The 13,410-nt window shown below is 40.0% G+C and overlaps 1 protein-coding gene across 2 annotated transcripts in view; it reads left to right on the top strand.

The window, feature by feature from the left end:
• Positions 1-13,410, top strand: part of GABRG2 (gamma-aminobutyric acid type A receptor subunit gamma2) — a 332,400-nt gene that overhangs the window by 215,522 nt on the left and 103,468 nt on the right. For both annotated transcript variants that reach the window (XM_077474050.1, XM_077474049.1), the window contains exon 4: positions 8,512-8,732. In XM_077474050.1, coding sequence (XP_077330176.1) covers positions 8,512-8,732 — 221 coding nt within the window. The remainder of the gene's footprint in view (positions 1-8,511; positions 8,733-13,410) is intronic.

Genomic DNA, 13,410 nt, shown 5'->3' with positions numbered 1-13,410 from the left:
ATAAATTAGCTATGCCGGCATGCTCGCATAAGAACTTCCCATTTATGATTCATTCCTCCATTACGCCGAAGAAAAGAGGAGTTATGGTGGCTGTAAGAGACTCAGTGAACTTTGAACTTAAGGACACCTTTGTGGACCCGGAAGGGAGGTTTATCGTACTGGTCTGTAATTTTAAATAAGATCCCTACTACCTTTGCATGTATTTATGCTCCCAACTCGCACCAACTTAAATTCCTAAAAAGAGTCATGAAAATAATAGAGGAGATGCGAGTGGGGAGCGTATTAATTTGTGGTGACTTCAAATCCAGAAGATGGATTTAGATACCTCTTCTGGAGTCAGAAATCATTTTCCCAAATTTAGGGAATTGTTGCACAAAGAAGGAATGTATGATATTTGGCGATGCCTAAATGCCAGCGACAAATCTTATACATATTATTCTCCCAGGTTCAATTCCTACTCCAGAATAGATTTGTTCTTGACAGACAAAGAGATGCTTCGTAGAATTACACACTCATCCATTCAAAATATTACGTGGTCTGACCACGCTCCAGTACTGATCCAAATAGAAGGGGGTAATGCCCATGCCACGACACGTATCTGGAGGTGTAATGATACAATATTACAAGACCCTAAATATCAAAAAGAGATTTCCCAACAGATTGAGGAATATTTTCGTTTTAATGACCCGGATAGTACAGGCCCCTACATTAATTGGAACGCCCATAAAGCCTTTGTTAGGGGAGTTCTAATTAAACTAAACTCCAAAATTCGAAAGGCCCGATCTGCCAATCTAAATTACCTCTTAAACAAACTCCATATATTAGAACAACGCAACCAATCTACCCCATCTACAGATCTGGCAATGCAATTATTTCACTTGCGATACAAAATAAGGGAGCTGTATTGCACGCAACACGATCAAGCTATGAAAAGGCTTAGACTTAACTACTATGGGAACAACAACAGAGCAGGTAAATTTCTGGCCAACCGACTGAAGGAAAAAAGGTTGAGGACGGTAATTCCACATTTGTTCCACCCAACAACGACAGACAAAATAGAACACCCACAGGTAATCGCGGATACATTTGCAGATTATTACTCGACCCTCTACAACCTAAACGACGACCCACACACACCCAAACCATCAATGGAACTTATAGGAAAATTTTTAGACAAGTTACACCTGCCCTCGATATCGACCACCCAGCTTCAAGAATTAAGTAAGTGCCCCGTTTACATCAGATGAGTTAGGGAAAGCCATTCATTCCCTACCCTTGGGGAATCCCCCTGGTCCAGATGGACTTTCTAACGGTTATTATAAAAACTTCAGAGACATATTAACACCCCACTTATTGCCCATGTTTAATGAAGCTAGGAAGACTGGTAATTTCCCAGCAGAAATGCTTAGAGCCTATGTAAGTAAAAAATCTCTGGATACGCCAGCCAATTTCCGCCCCATATCCCTACTTAATGGCGACATCGCGTTGTATGCCAAAATTGTAGCGAGAAGAATTTTTGACATTATGCCAGAACTGGTGAAATCAGACAAAACAGGTGTCACGAAAGGGCGTCAAGCATCAGATGCTACGAGACGTCTACTAAACATAGTTCATCATGCGGAGATATCAAGAATGCCTTCTCTGCTTCTTTCAATAGATGCAGAAGGCGTTCGATAGAGTCCACTGGGGCTATATGAAGGCGGTATTGCAAAAATTAGGTTTTCATAATGAAGCTTTATCAGCTATTCTGGCACTTTACTCAAACCCTTCTGCCCAAGTATTCACCTCAGGATTGTTGTCCAAAGCATTCAATATATCTAATGGTACCCACCAGGGGTGTCCGCTGTCACCATCAATTTTTAACTTGATGATAGAACCCCTGGCGGAGGCCATTAGATCCCACCCACACATTTCAGGGCTTAAAGTCCAGCGAAAGGAACATATAGTTAATCTCTTCGCCAATGATATTATCCTTTTTCTATCAAACCTGGTCGTGTCTTTACCATTCACGCATGAAATACTAGAACTATTTGGGAATCTATCTTACTACAAAGTTAATTTCAGTAAGTCCCTAATACTTGATTCAGGCCTAAACTCACACGTGAGTTCATATCTTAAACAATCGTTTCCCTATGTATGGACCCCCTAAACAGATCCCTTATCTAGGCATATACCTCACAAAGAAATTGTCCCACATTGCAGACATCAATATAGAAAACCTCCTTCAAAATATAAAACAGACACTTTCCAAAATCTCAACCATTGACCTATCCTGGGCGGGGAAAATAGCATCTTTCAAGATGTTGATCCTCCCAAAAATTCTATATATATTTAGAACCCTCCTGATACCACTTAAAGCGTCCCACTTCCAGAAATTGACCAAAACACTCAAACAATACATATGGCAGGGTAAAAGAGCCAGATACTCTATCAATATCAATAGACTTATACCACACAGAAAATTGGGAGGAATGGGGCTACCTGACATCAAGGATTACTATTGGGCAGCTATATTGGCACAAATGAAGCACTGGTTCCAACACAACCCTGAACCCTTATGGGTAAACATTGAAGCATCTATGGTCAAAATTCAGCACATGAGTCTCCTTCTAATAGCAGACTGTTGGAAATTGAGCACCTTGACACATCTTTCTCCAACAATTAAAGCGACGATACTAGCGTGGAGACATTTATTGAACCAAACACCACAAGACAGTTCCAACTCCAAAATTAGGATCCCAATCCAAACTTTAGAAATTCTGCTTCCGTACAGTCCTATCATTAAATGGAGGGAAAAAAGGAATAGAGTGGGTAGACAAACTATATAATCAGGGGTTCTTAAAATCGTTCAACATTCTGAGAACCACATACAATATCCCACACACCAACCAATTTTTATACAACCAGGTGACATCCTTCATATCTAAATACCCCTCACCGACTATCGAGATAAACAGGACCATCTGGCAATATTATACGATACCTGACAACAGAAGTAAAGGCATTTCACTTCTATACAACACACTCCAGCATAAACAAAAATTTGTTAAATCCCCTTCCATTCTGGCATGGGAAAAGGATCTAAATCAATCCTATGAAGAAGATCAATGGATCAAAGCGATACAATATAATTATACTGCCACAAAATGTGCTAACCATTGGGAACTCACCCAGAAAATACTTCACAAATGGTATAGAACACCCTATCAGTTAGCAAGAATATTCCCCACTCACTCCTCGCTTTGCTGGAGAGACTGTGGCATCTCAGGCACTATACTGCATATATTCTGGCAATGCAAGAATTTATTGAGTTATTGTAAGAGATTATTTAGTATTTTAGCAGAAATCACGGGAGTACTAAATCCCCCGAACCCAGCGTTAGCGGTACTCCATCTTGGAATTGACATTTATCCGACACAGTTTCGTACAGTAGTAACCCATGTTTTAATCACTGCAAAATTAGTAATAGCCAGACATTGGAAAAGTACACTATCTCCGAACCCCTCAGAAGTATTGGTACAGGTAAATCTAAATTATCAGTATGAGAGACTATTATCCATCAGGAGATCCTCTTGTCATAAATTTGATGTACATTGGAAATGTTGGACAGACTGGTATAAAAAGTGAAGGTAATTAATTCCCCCAGGAACAAAATTTGGGCAATATCGTGATGAAGGTATGCCATTGCATTAAGTTTTGAGTTAATGTCACTGTGCGGCCCTTCTGGCACAGCGTGATCCCAGTTGGGGTGCGGAAGGCGCCGGACAGAATATACTGTACTGCATTGTTGAGTCAGATTGTGTACATGAAGTATCGGAGACAATGCACGTGTGATTGGACTTGGAGTAATAAGGTACCTTAGGAAGGCCAGAGACATGAGATTAAAATGTAAAACTAGAGCGCTATGTTGAAATGTGTATTTCAGATTGTATCTCTGTGTTCTTGTTCAATTTGTTATATGCAATCTATCGCAAATAATATAATAAAGACTATTTTGAAAAAAATAAATAAAATAAAAATAAAACAGAACTGAAGCTGCAGGTTTATCATGAGGACCATGCAGCCGAGTAAAAAAGAGGGTTCTATAAAAACAGGAGCAGAAATTCTGCAATGACTTTTAGGGGTAAGAAAGGGGTGCAGTTGTGAACAAAGAGAATAAACTGTGGTGACACTCCGATAGCTGAGAGACCATATAGTAATATTGCTGGAGGATCCATAAGGATCATGAGCCAGAGCCTTTAGGGTTGCTTTCCTTGTGAAAGCGTTTGTGGGAGACCACTTGCCAGTCATCTGATACTGGAGAGGGATAAAGCTGGGATGTAGTAGGTAGATTATGATCAGGTAATATGCTTCAGGAGTGTAAGAGCTTGAGGCCATCTTACATCTTATTTGCTAAAAACCTGCTAGCAGTCTTTCACTTTAAAAAATTGTATCCGCAGGAGCACTTCTTGTGGTACGGGAGAAATTACAGTTTAGGAACCATGTGGACTCTATCATAAGTGAGGTCATCGGACGTGAACGATAGTAGTACATTTTTGAAACAGCTCTCAAACAGAAGGAGGTAGTTGAGAAGAGGAAATGCTTCTGGAATGCCATGGATCTTGAGATTGTTATGCCTGGATCTATCCTCTAAATCTGCTATTTTATCTTTAAACCAGGAGATATCATCCTTGTGCTCACCATGTACATCTAACAAGGTATTAAAATATTGAGCAAATTCTTCCATCTTGTCTTCCATCTATCCTACACATTCTCCCAATACTTTAACTTTTGCGGTCACTTTGTGGACACAGGAGAAGAGATCTGCTTGCATTGATGCCCCAAGGGACAGCAACCTGTACTTTAAGGTGGTGTCAGAGACTAGTAGGCCTTCAGTAGGGAATGCAGGTATGGGATCCCCTGTATTGGATGCATCAGGTAGAGGGGTTCTTAGAGCGTTTACCTCCATGGACAGATCAGGTGCATCTTGCTCAGCACAGGGTTTTGGCAGGGCTCCTGGTAGAGGGCATTTACTTAGCTTGAGTCCCCCTGATTCCCTGTGCAGTCTGAGGTGCTCGACATTGCAGCCACTGAAGGACCAGCGGCATCCACTGCTGTTTGTCTCCCATCGCTATTTTAGAGAGGCCCTCTTTGGACCATCTGGAAGAATCCTGACAGTTTCTGGGGTGGCTGGACTTCTCTTTGGCATCGCGGTATAGCGGGTGATGCTGTTGCACTTGAGGAATCGGCTGGCATCTCCTGAGCAGCTGTGTCAGCTCTGTGAGGCTTGGTAGTCTTGGCAGCTAGAGGAACTAATCTCCAATGAGGCCATCTCATGTGGCTGTCACCACAAGCTCCCTCAGATATTTTTATAGCTCTTGGATTATCCATGGATGATTTTTCACTTCTTGGAAGGGTTTGCTGCAGTGTCAGCTGTTGAATGCTAGTGCTAGTGACAGCTGTAAATTCTCCATGCTCACTTTTGTGTTTCATTTTGAGGTGTTTTATGAGATTACTGTTTTTTAAGCAATAACTTTTGAACCTCCTCTTGATATTTTTGCACAACAAAGTTTGCGTCTGCCATGCGTGGGTTGCTTTCATTGATTTAAAATAATGTCCGGACTGCAGTAATTTTGCTGGTATATTTTTGCATTGCACTGAAAGGCTGAAATAAATAAGTCTCTCAATCTTGGGGGGAAAAAAATGAAAAATTTAATTATTGAGTCACAGTTTATTTTAAAAATAAAAATGGTGTCACACAAATAAACTCAGTAGGAGATAGAGGGAGTATAGAAAATAATCACCACACCACATTTGAGCACAGCTGATTACAGTTGAGAGTCAAATGGCTTTATGTTTGGTTGCACCTGATTGAGTTACAAATTACAAGTAATTTTAGGAGGGGGTGATCCTTTTTCCGATTCAGAGATTCAGTTTTTTATTTTTTTTATTTTTTGGCATGTTGGTGTTATATATTTTACTGGTCACACTGAGTAAATAAATCTGGATAGAACAAACACAGTGTCTGTCTTCATTTCAGGCTGCAAAAGCAACAAAATGTTATTATTTCAAGGTGGGGGTGATTCTTTTCTATACCTACTGTATATGAAATTGAATTATATAATTAATTTGGTGCAACCCTACATCATACTCCTCCACTGTATAATGCACACTGACAACCATAAACAATAGACATATTACGAATTCAAGAGAATGAAGACACTCTCACCACCACTTGTCGTACATTCTTCCTGCTGCCATGCAAGCATCCAGCATCTTGGTTTGGCCAAGTTACCCAGCGGGGGGAAATTCATCTGGGGGGCACTCCAGGTACAGTAACAGGACTCTACAAAAAGCAGAGGATGGTCTTGGGAACCCAGCCACAATGCGTACATAAATGAAGTGGTACCACCCTAAACAATGCACAAAGTATACCACTACTAGGTGGGCAAATACAAGGTGCAAATAATTCCAAATGTGAAACAATGTCCAGGATAAATTAAATGACTGACTGTTAATGCACCTAGTTGCAGCTAACATGGGTGCTGCTGCAGGTGGCTATGATCTGATTAGGCATACGACACTACAGCAGTCGTTTTCAATAGGTAAAGGGTGCATACACAGCAGAGCCTGCTGACTTTAATGCCCTGTACACATGGTCGGACATTCTGACCACAAAATCCATCTGATTTTTTTCCAACGATTTCGTCCTAAACTGGTGTTGCATACACATGGTCGGACAAAGTTGTCGGAAAATCCAATCGTTTGGAATGTGATGACGTTTGTTCGTTATAACGGGTCTACGTTGAGGCTAGTAGCCAATAGCTTTGGTCTCGTAATTTGATCTGAGCATGCGTGGCACTTTGTCCGATCGGAATTCTCTACAAACGATCGGAAAAAGTCAGATCGGATTTTTTTTGTCGGAAAATTTGAGATCCTGCTCTCAAATTTTTTCAGTCGGAATTTCCGACAGAAAAAGTCTGATAGAGCCCACACATGATCGGATTTTCCGACAATATAATCCAATCGGACCTTTTCTGTCAGAATTTCCGACCGTGTGTACAGGGCATAAGTTTGGATGAGTGGATAGAAAGATAATCAATTTCTCAACTGTGGATCAATGCAGTCTTGAATGGATGTATGAACTGCTCATAGCAAGTGGATGGATGGATAGGCTGCAAGCTGACAATAAAGTAGACTAGACTAGATAGCACAGGAGGGCCCTACTCCTAACGGTATGTACTATGTAGGTCTGGTGTAATTCTATAGACTTACAGTCCAATTCCAAAGCACTAAATCTGTATATGCCATTCTTAAGTATACCATATACCATATACATATACCATAATTAAGTACAGCATGAGACATGCGGGAAAATGTAAGCATAAGCAAGAGACATGCAGGACATGTAATAGCACTCACCGCCATGTGGGGCATGTAAGCAAGAGACATGCAGCACATGTAACAGCACTCACCTCCATGTGGAGGGACACATCCCTATCCGCCCCCAAGCTGACCACTTCCGATATCAGTTCTAGATATCGGAGTATTTGCGTGAGTACCGATACTCTTGCAAATGCTTAGTATCGGCACTGATACTGGTATCATTATCGTTGCAACCCTACTATATTGTCTACTTTATTTTAGCTTTCACGTAAAAAAAAGAAAAAAATGATTTACTTTACAAAACAGATTTCCCAGCAGTACAATAGGCATGGCCAAACTTTTTGTTTTGGTTTTGGACATGGAGAAAGGGGGGGTTGTGGCTGGAAAAACCTCAATGTACACTATATATGTATACAAAACATTTAACAATATAATTGTTCAGTGTTTTAGTATTTTTGTCATTAAAATAAAATTATATTGTTAAATATTTTTTATACATATATAGTGTCCCTGTAGTTTTTAGCACCATGATAATCCCTTTCCTCCTCCTTATCATCCCCTTCACACAATAAAACTTGGTTTTGGACATAGTGGGCAAGTGTAAGCTAGAACGACTGTTGTTTTTTTTTTTTTTTTGCTTTCTTTGTCTCCATTGGGGAGATTTTCCCTCACTTTCATGACTGGTAGTGAATATAAATCTTCAAGAAGTAAGGAAATAGTGCTATGTCTCTTTTGTGTAGATTTACACTCACATCTAGGACCTTCTGAAATCCAGAAACAGAAATACAAAAACAGATATTTTATCTCAGCTTAGGCTATAAGGGGATCTTGTTTGCATGCTTTTAACAGACAGATTTTACTAATTCTTAAATTCTTTAACATGAAAGAGAACAGAAATAATAAATTGACAAATAACTTGGTAAGCCATAACATTGTTATCAGGTAGTCCCACTGAACAAATTGCATTATATATTACAATGGTTACTGTGAAGTAACACATTAGCTGTTCCTCATATTTTTCAGTGTTTCTGAACATCTGATTCTTATTTTAGTAAATATGCAGAGATGAGGGTCATCTTAAAGTATGTTAAATGTGTTTTGTGTCTTTACTGCTACAATTTAATGTGTCCCTCTTTATTACTATAGGAATATACCATTGATATATTTTTTGCACAAACCTGGTATGACAGGCGCCTGAAATTCAACAGTACTATAAAAGTCCTTAGACTGAACAGTAACATGGTTGGAAAAATCTGGATACCAGATACATTTTTTCGTAACTCAAAAAAAGCAGATGCACATTGGATAACAACGCCTAACCGAATGTTGAGGATATGGAATGATGGAAGAGTACTTTACACACTCAGGTATACATTTCCTTTCTGTGTACTGGTATTGTGCTGCAAAATATTTATTTCTATCCCCAGAGAAGCATGACTCAGAACAAGTAGGTAGATAAAGATTTCTGACTTGGTATGCATTGATCAAAGGAAGTCAACATAATGGCCAGGAAACCGTTATTTTCAGTAAGTCGACAGCCTCCAGATTTCCCTCAGGAAAGGTTTAATGAGTATACAGGTGAACAATAATCTGACAAGATGAAACAAATTTGGCCATATACAAAAATGTATTCAACAATATGAAAATATAAGCAAAAAAAGAAAAGAAAAGATGAAATAAACCTATGTTCCAGACAAACAGGTAAATATGCTAGCTGCATATTTAGCTGTTTTCTGGGAATACACTTTCAGGCATAACATAAAATATTTTTATTGTGTATCTTTCCTAGAGTTTTTTTGTATTTCTACCTAACCAGTTTTGTGATTAGTGTAAAAAGGCTATAATGGCATTCAGCTGATGAGCACCAGCACATTTAAGATGCCGTGTCTCAACTTGTGTCAGCAAGCTCTCAATAGATAAACAGTACTGTGTGCACAAGTGTTCTTTTTTGCTTTACTTTAATTCTGATCGCTATCCATTTTTTGGGTGGTATGCCTTTTTATATAATGTTGACAGGGCCTTAATTTTAGGTCAATCTATTTTTTTAATTTTTTTTCAGCAAGGTTTCCTTTAAAAACATGGCTTTTGCTTCAGGAGGCATCATTTTTAGGGTAGAATTTATTTTGAAGGAATATTTTTTTTACTGTATGTTGACAGGGCCTTTTTTAAGTTTGGGATACTTTTTACTCACTTGTTACTAATCATCTGTTTTCAGAGCTGACTTTTGTTTGCAGCACTCATGTGCATCATTTACATCATACATTGGTTAGGCCTGTTATCCCTGATCAAACTCATGCTGCCGCAGGTCTATTTTACACTGCTTTATCCTCTGAAATCTTTTAATTCTTATATTAAAACCCTGCCTATGTTCTTAGTCTCCTGTTAATTTGGCCAATGCCAAAATCAATAAAAAGCCTTACACCAGCACTACACTCTCCCTGGATTGACCATAACAGACCAAAAGGCTATGTGTGGCATGAATATGGCCTCAAATTATAAATATAAATACAACAATCAATAAATAATGTGAACTACTGTGCGTGTAGCCCAATACCTAAACACACAAATGCTACACACTAGGAGGAGTGCCGCTGTAATCATAGAGAAGGAAGCTCCACTTGTGAGGAACTCTTTTTAAGAAGACAAAAGCAAGGAAAGGGAGAAAACAGTGCAGACTTCTGGTGTAGTAAAAAGATCAAAGAGTTAAATTTTATTTTGTGAGTATAAAATATGCTGTTTTTAATAAATCTCTTTGATCTTTTTACTACACCAGAGGTCTGCACTGTTTTCTCCCTTCCCTAGTTAATTTGGGTCTAGCCTTGCTCATTAAAATTATTCTTCTACTGGCCTAATGATACACTATTGGATCATCTGCATTTTATTTTTTTATAAATTCTTTATTTAAATGAATTTTATTACATGCAAAAAAGGGAAAATTGGCAACATTATACATGTGTCCAGGTGGAAGTTACCAAAGTGTACAGGATATTATATAATGTATTAAACATATGTCAGAAGCATTAATATAACATTACAAATATAAAGGGAGACATAAATAATGTCGGGATGATTAAAATGTCTAAAATACTAACCATAAGGTCTATTCATGTTGCTTTTTTTTATTTATTCCAAAATTAAAGGCAAATATAGAAAGTGAGGGAAGGGACAGTAGGTAAAATAAGAATGGTGGAGGAACATTGCAGTTATACACTCATGTAAGGATTAGGGATGAGCCGAACACCCCCCCCCCCCCCCCCCCCCAGTTTGCAGCGGACCATACGAACAGGCAAAAACTTTGTTCCAACACACAAACACTGTTAAAGTCTATGGGAAACAAACGTGAAAAATCAAAAGTGATAATTTGAAAGGCTTATATGCAAGTTATTGCCATAAAAAAGTGTTTGGGGACCTGCCATAGGGGACATGTATCAATGCAAAAAAAGTTTAAAAAACAGACTTTTTTGGGAGCAGTGATTATAATAATGTTAAAGTAAAACAATAAAAATGAAATATTAATTTAAATCTCATGCCTGGGGGGTGTCCTTAGCATGCCTGTAAAGTAGCACATTTTTCCAGTGTTTAGAACAATACCACAGCAAAATTTAATTTCTTAAGGAGAAATTACTTGTGGCTGTAATGTATTGTCGGGTCCTGGCAATATAGATTAAAATCATTGAAAAAAAACACCATGGCCCTTTGCGTCTGTTATGGATATTAAAGGGAACCAGCACCCAAATGTAAAACAAATTTCATGGGGGGCCCCCAGGCACTATATACTCTGAACAGCAGTATTATACGGCCTACTCTATATACTCTGCAGAAAATTGGGCCTTAGGTGTTGGTGGTACCAGAATATTGTAAGCCCTCCCCCACCAGTTATTCTTGGTGGGTGCAGGAATGGGCCCTGCTGTGAAATACAATATCAAAAATTGTAATTACATGCCCCTGTTAAACAGAGGCAGAAAAATTGGGCCTTTGGTGGTGGTGGTGGTGCCACAACACTGTAAGCCCTCACAGTTACTCTTGTTGGGTGCAGGAATGGGCCCTGCTGTAAAATATTATATTGAGAATTGTAATTACATACCCCTGTTAAACAGGGGCAGAAAAATTGGGCATTGAAAAATTGCATTAAAACCCTATATCAAAAATTGTAATTACATGCCCCTGTTAAACAGGGGCAGAAAAATTGGGCATTGGGTGGTGGTGGTGGTGGTGCCCTAAACCAAAAATATTGTTGGAAGCTAGCATTATCAAGATTGGATGATGTCACAACACTGTAACCCCTCACAGATACTTTTATTGGGTGGAGGAATGGGCCCTACTGTGAAATATTAGATCAAAAATTGTAATTACAATTGGGTGGTGCTGGCTGTCCCCTAAATAAAAAATATCATTGGTAGCTAGCATCATCAAGATTGAGAAGGAATAGGATAGTCAGCATAGGCAGTCGTAAAGGGATCCCACATCCATAGCAAATTCAATCAGTTACAAAAGCATTAAGTGCTTGATTGTTGCTGTTCCAAGACTGATTAAGTTTTAAGAATGTGAGCCTATCAACGGAGTCTGTGGACAGGCACACTCTTTGATCCATTACATACCCTCCAGCAGCACTGAATGTGCATTTATACAGCACACTGGATGCAGGACAGGCCAGTAGCTAAAGTGCATATTGAGCTAGTTCTGGCCAGTGGTCCATCCTCAAGACCCAGTAACCCAATGGATGCTCTTCTTGAAAGGTCTCCAAGTCTGCTCTTGCTCCTAGAAATTCCCATGCCATGTAATGCAAACACTGGCGATGGTTGCTTGAAGTGATCAGACATTGGCACTTAGGACTGAAAAATTGCTTAAAGGCATTGGTCAGCCGGTCACCTTCTCCACCGCTCTTCCTCTGACTGTACGAAGCCTTAGCAACATGTTGTCCAGCACCAGGAAATTGTAACCTCCAAGGGTCTGGAAATGCATTGCACAAACCTTTCTTCAAGCCTTCTGAAGATGTTTCATCCTCTGCTCCCTCTGCGAAGGCAGAATGAGTTCTACAACCTTACCCTTGTAGCGTGGATCAAGAAGGGTTGCCAGCCAGTAATGATCCCGCTCCTTGATACCACAAATCCTAGGGTCCTTTTGCAGGCTTTGCAGAATCAGGGAGGCCATGCAGCGTAAGTTTGCAGAGACATTCGATTTTGAGTCTTCTAGTTCACTAAGGATCACATGATCTGTAACTACCTCCTCCCAGCCCTGAACCACTCCTTGGGTTTTTGGGGACAGAAAACCATCCCTTGAAGACTGCTGCTGAGTATTAACCTCTACATCCATGTTGACACTATCCTCCTCCTCCTTCTGTTCTTCCAGTGTGTTTGGCGGGCCCACAGGAATGCTATCTGGATAAAGGGGGCCTTGAGAGGTAAGGAAGTCCTCCTCTTCCTCCCGCTGTTCTGCCTCAGGTGCCTTGTCCATGATTTCACGAACCATGTGCTCCAATAGGAAGACTATAGGGGTAGTGTCACTGATGCATGCATTGTCACTACTCACCATCCTTGTGGCCTCCTCATATGGTGACAGGACAGTGCATGCATCCTTGATCAGTATCCACTGGCGTCGTGATAATAAGCCAAGCTCCCCTGACCCTGGCCTTGTGCCATACTTGCACAAGTACTCATTGATGTCCCTCTGGTGTGTGTGCAGCCACTGCAGCATTGCTAACGTTTATTTCCACCTAGTAGGCATGTCACAAATGAGGTGGTTGGTGGGCAGATTGCATTCTCTTTGAATGTCAGCCAGCCAAGCACTGGTATTGTATGACCAGTGGAAATGACCACAGAATTTTCTAGCCTGCCTCAGGAGATCCTGTAAGCCTGGGTACCTGCTCAAGAACTGCTGTACCATCAAATTCAAGATGTGTGACAAACATGGAACATGGGTCAAGTGTCCCTGTCAGAGGGAGGAGAGAAGTTGTTGCCATTGTCGCATACAACCATTTCTGGCTGAAGCTGGTGTGGCGTCAACCACCTCTGAGCCTGCCCCTGCATAGCTCACAAAATCTCTGCC

The sequence above is a fragment of the Lithobates pipiens genome, unplaced genomic scaffold (assembly GCF_037356315.1).
Source record: "Lithobates pipiens isolate NorthernLeopardFrog02 unplaced genomic scaffold, aLitPip1_a1.2 Scaffold_8, whole genome shotgun sequence".
Lineage (NCBI taxonomy): Eukaryota > Metazoa > Chordata > Amphibia > Anura > Ranidae > Lithobates > Lithobates pipiens.
The sequence above is the reverse complement of the archived record's forward strand: the minus strand, read 5'-3'. Positions and strand labels throughout refer to the sequence as shown.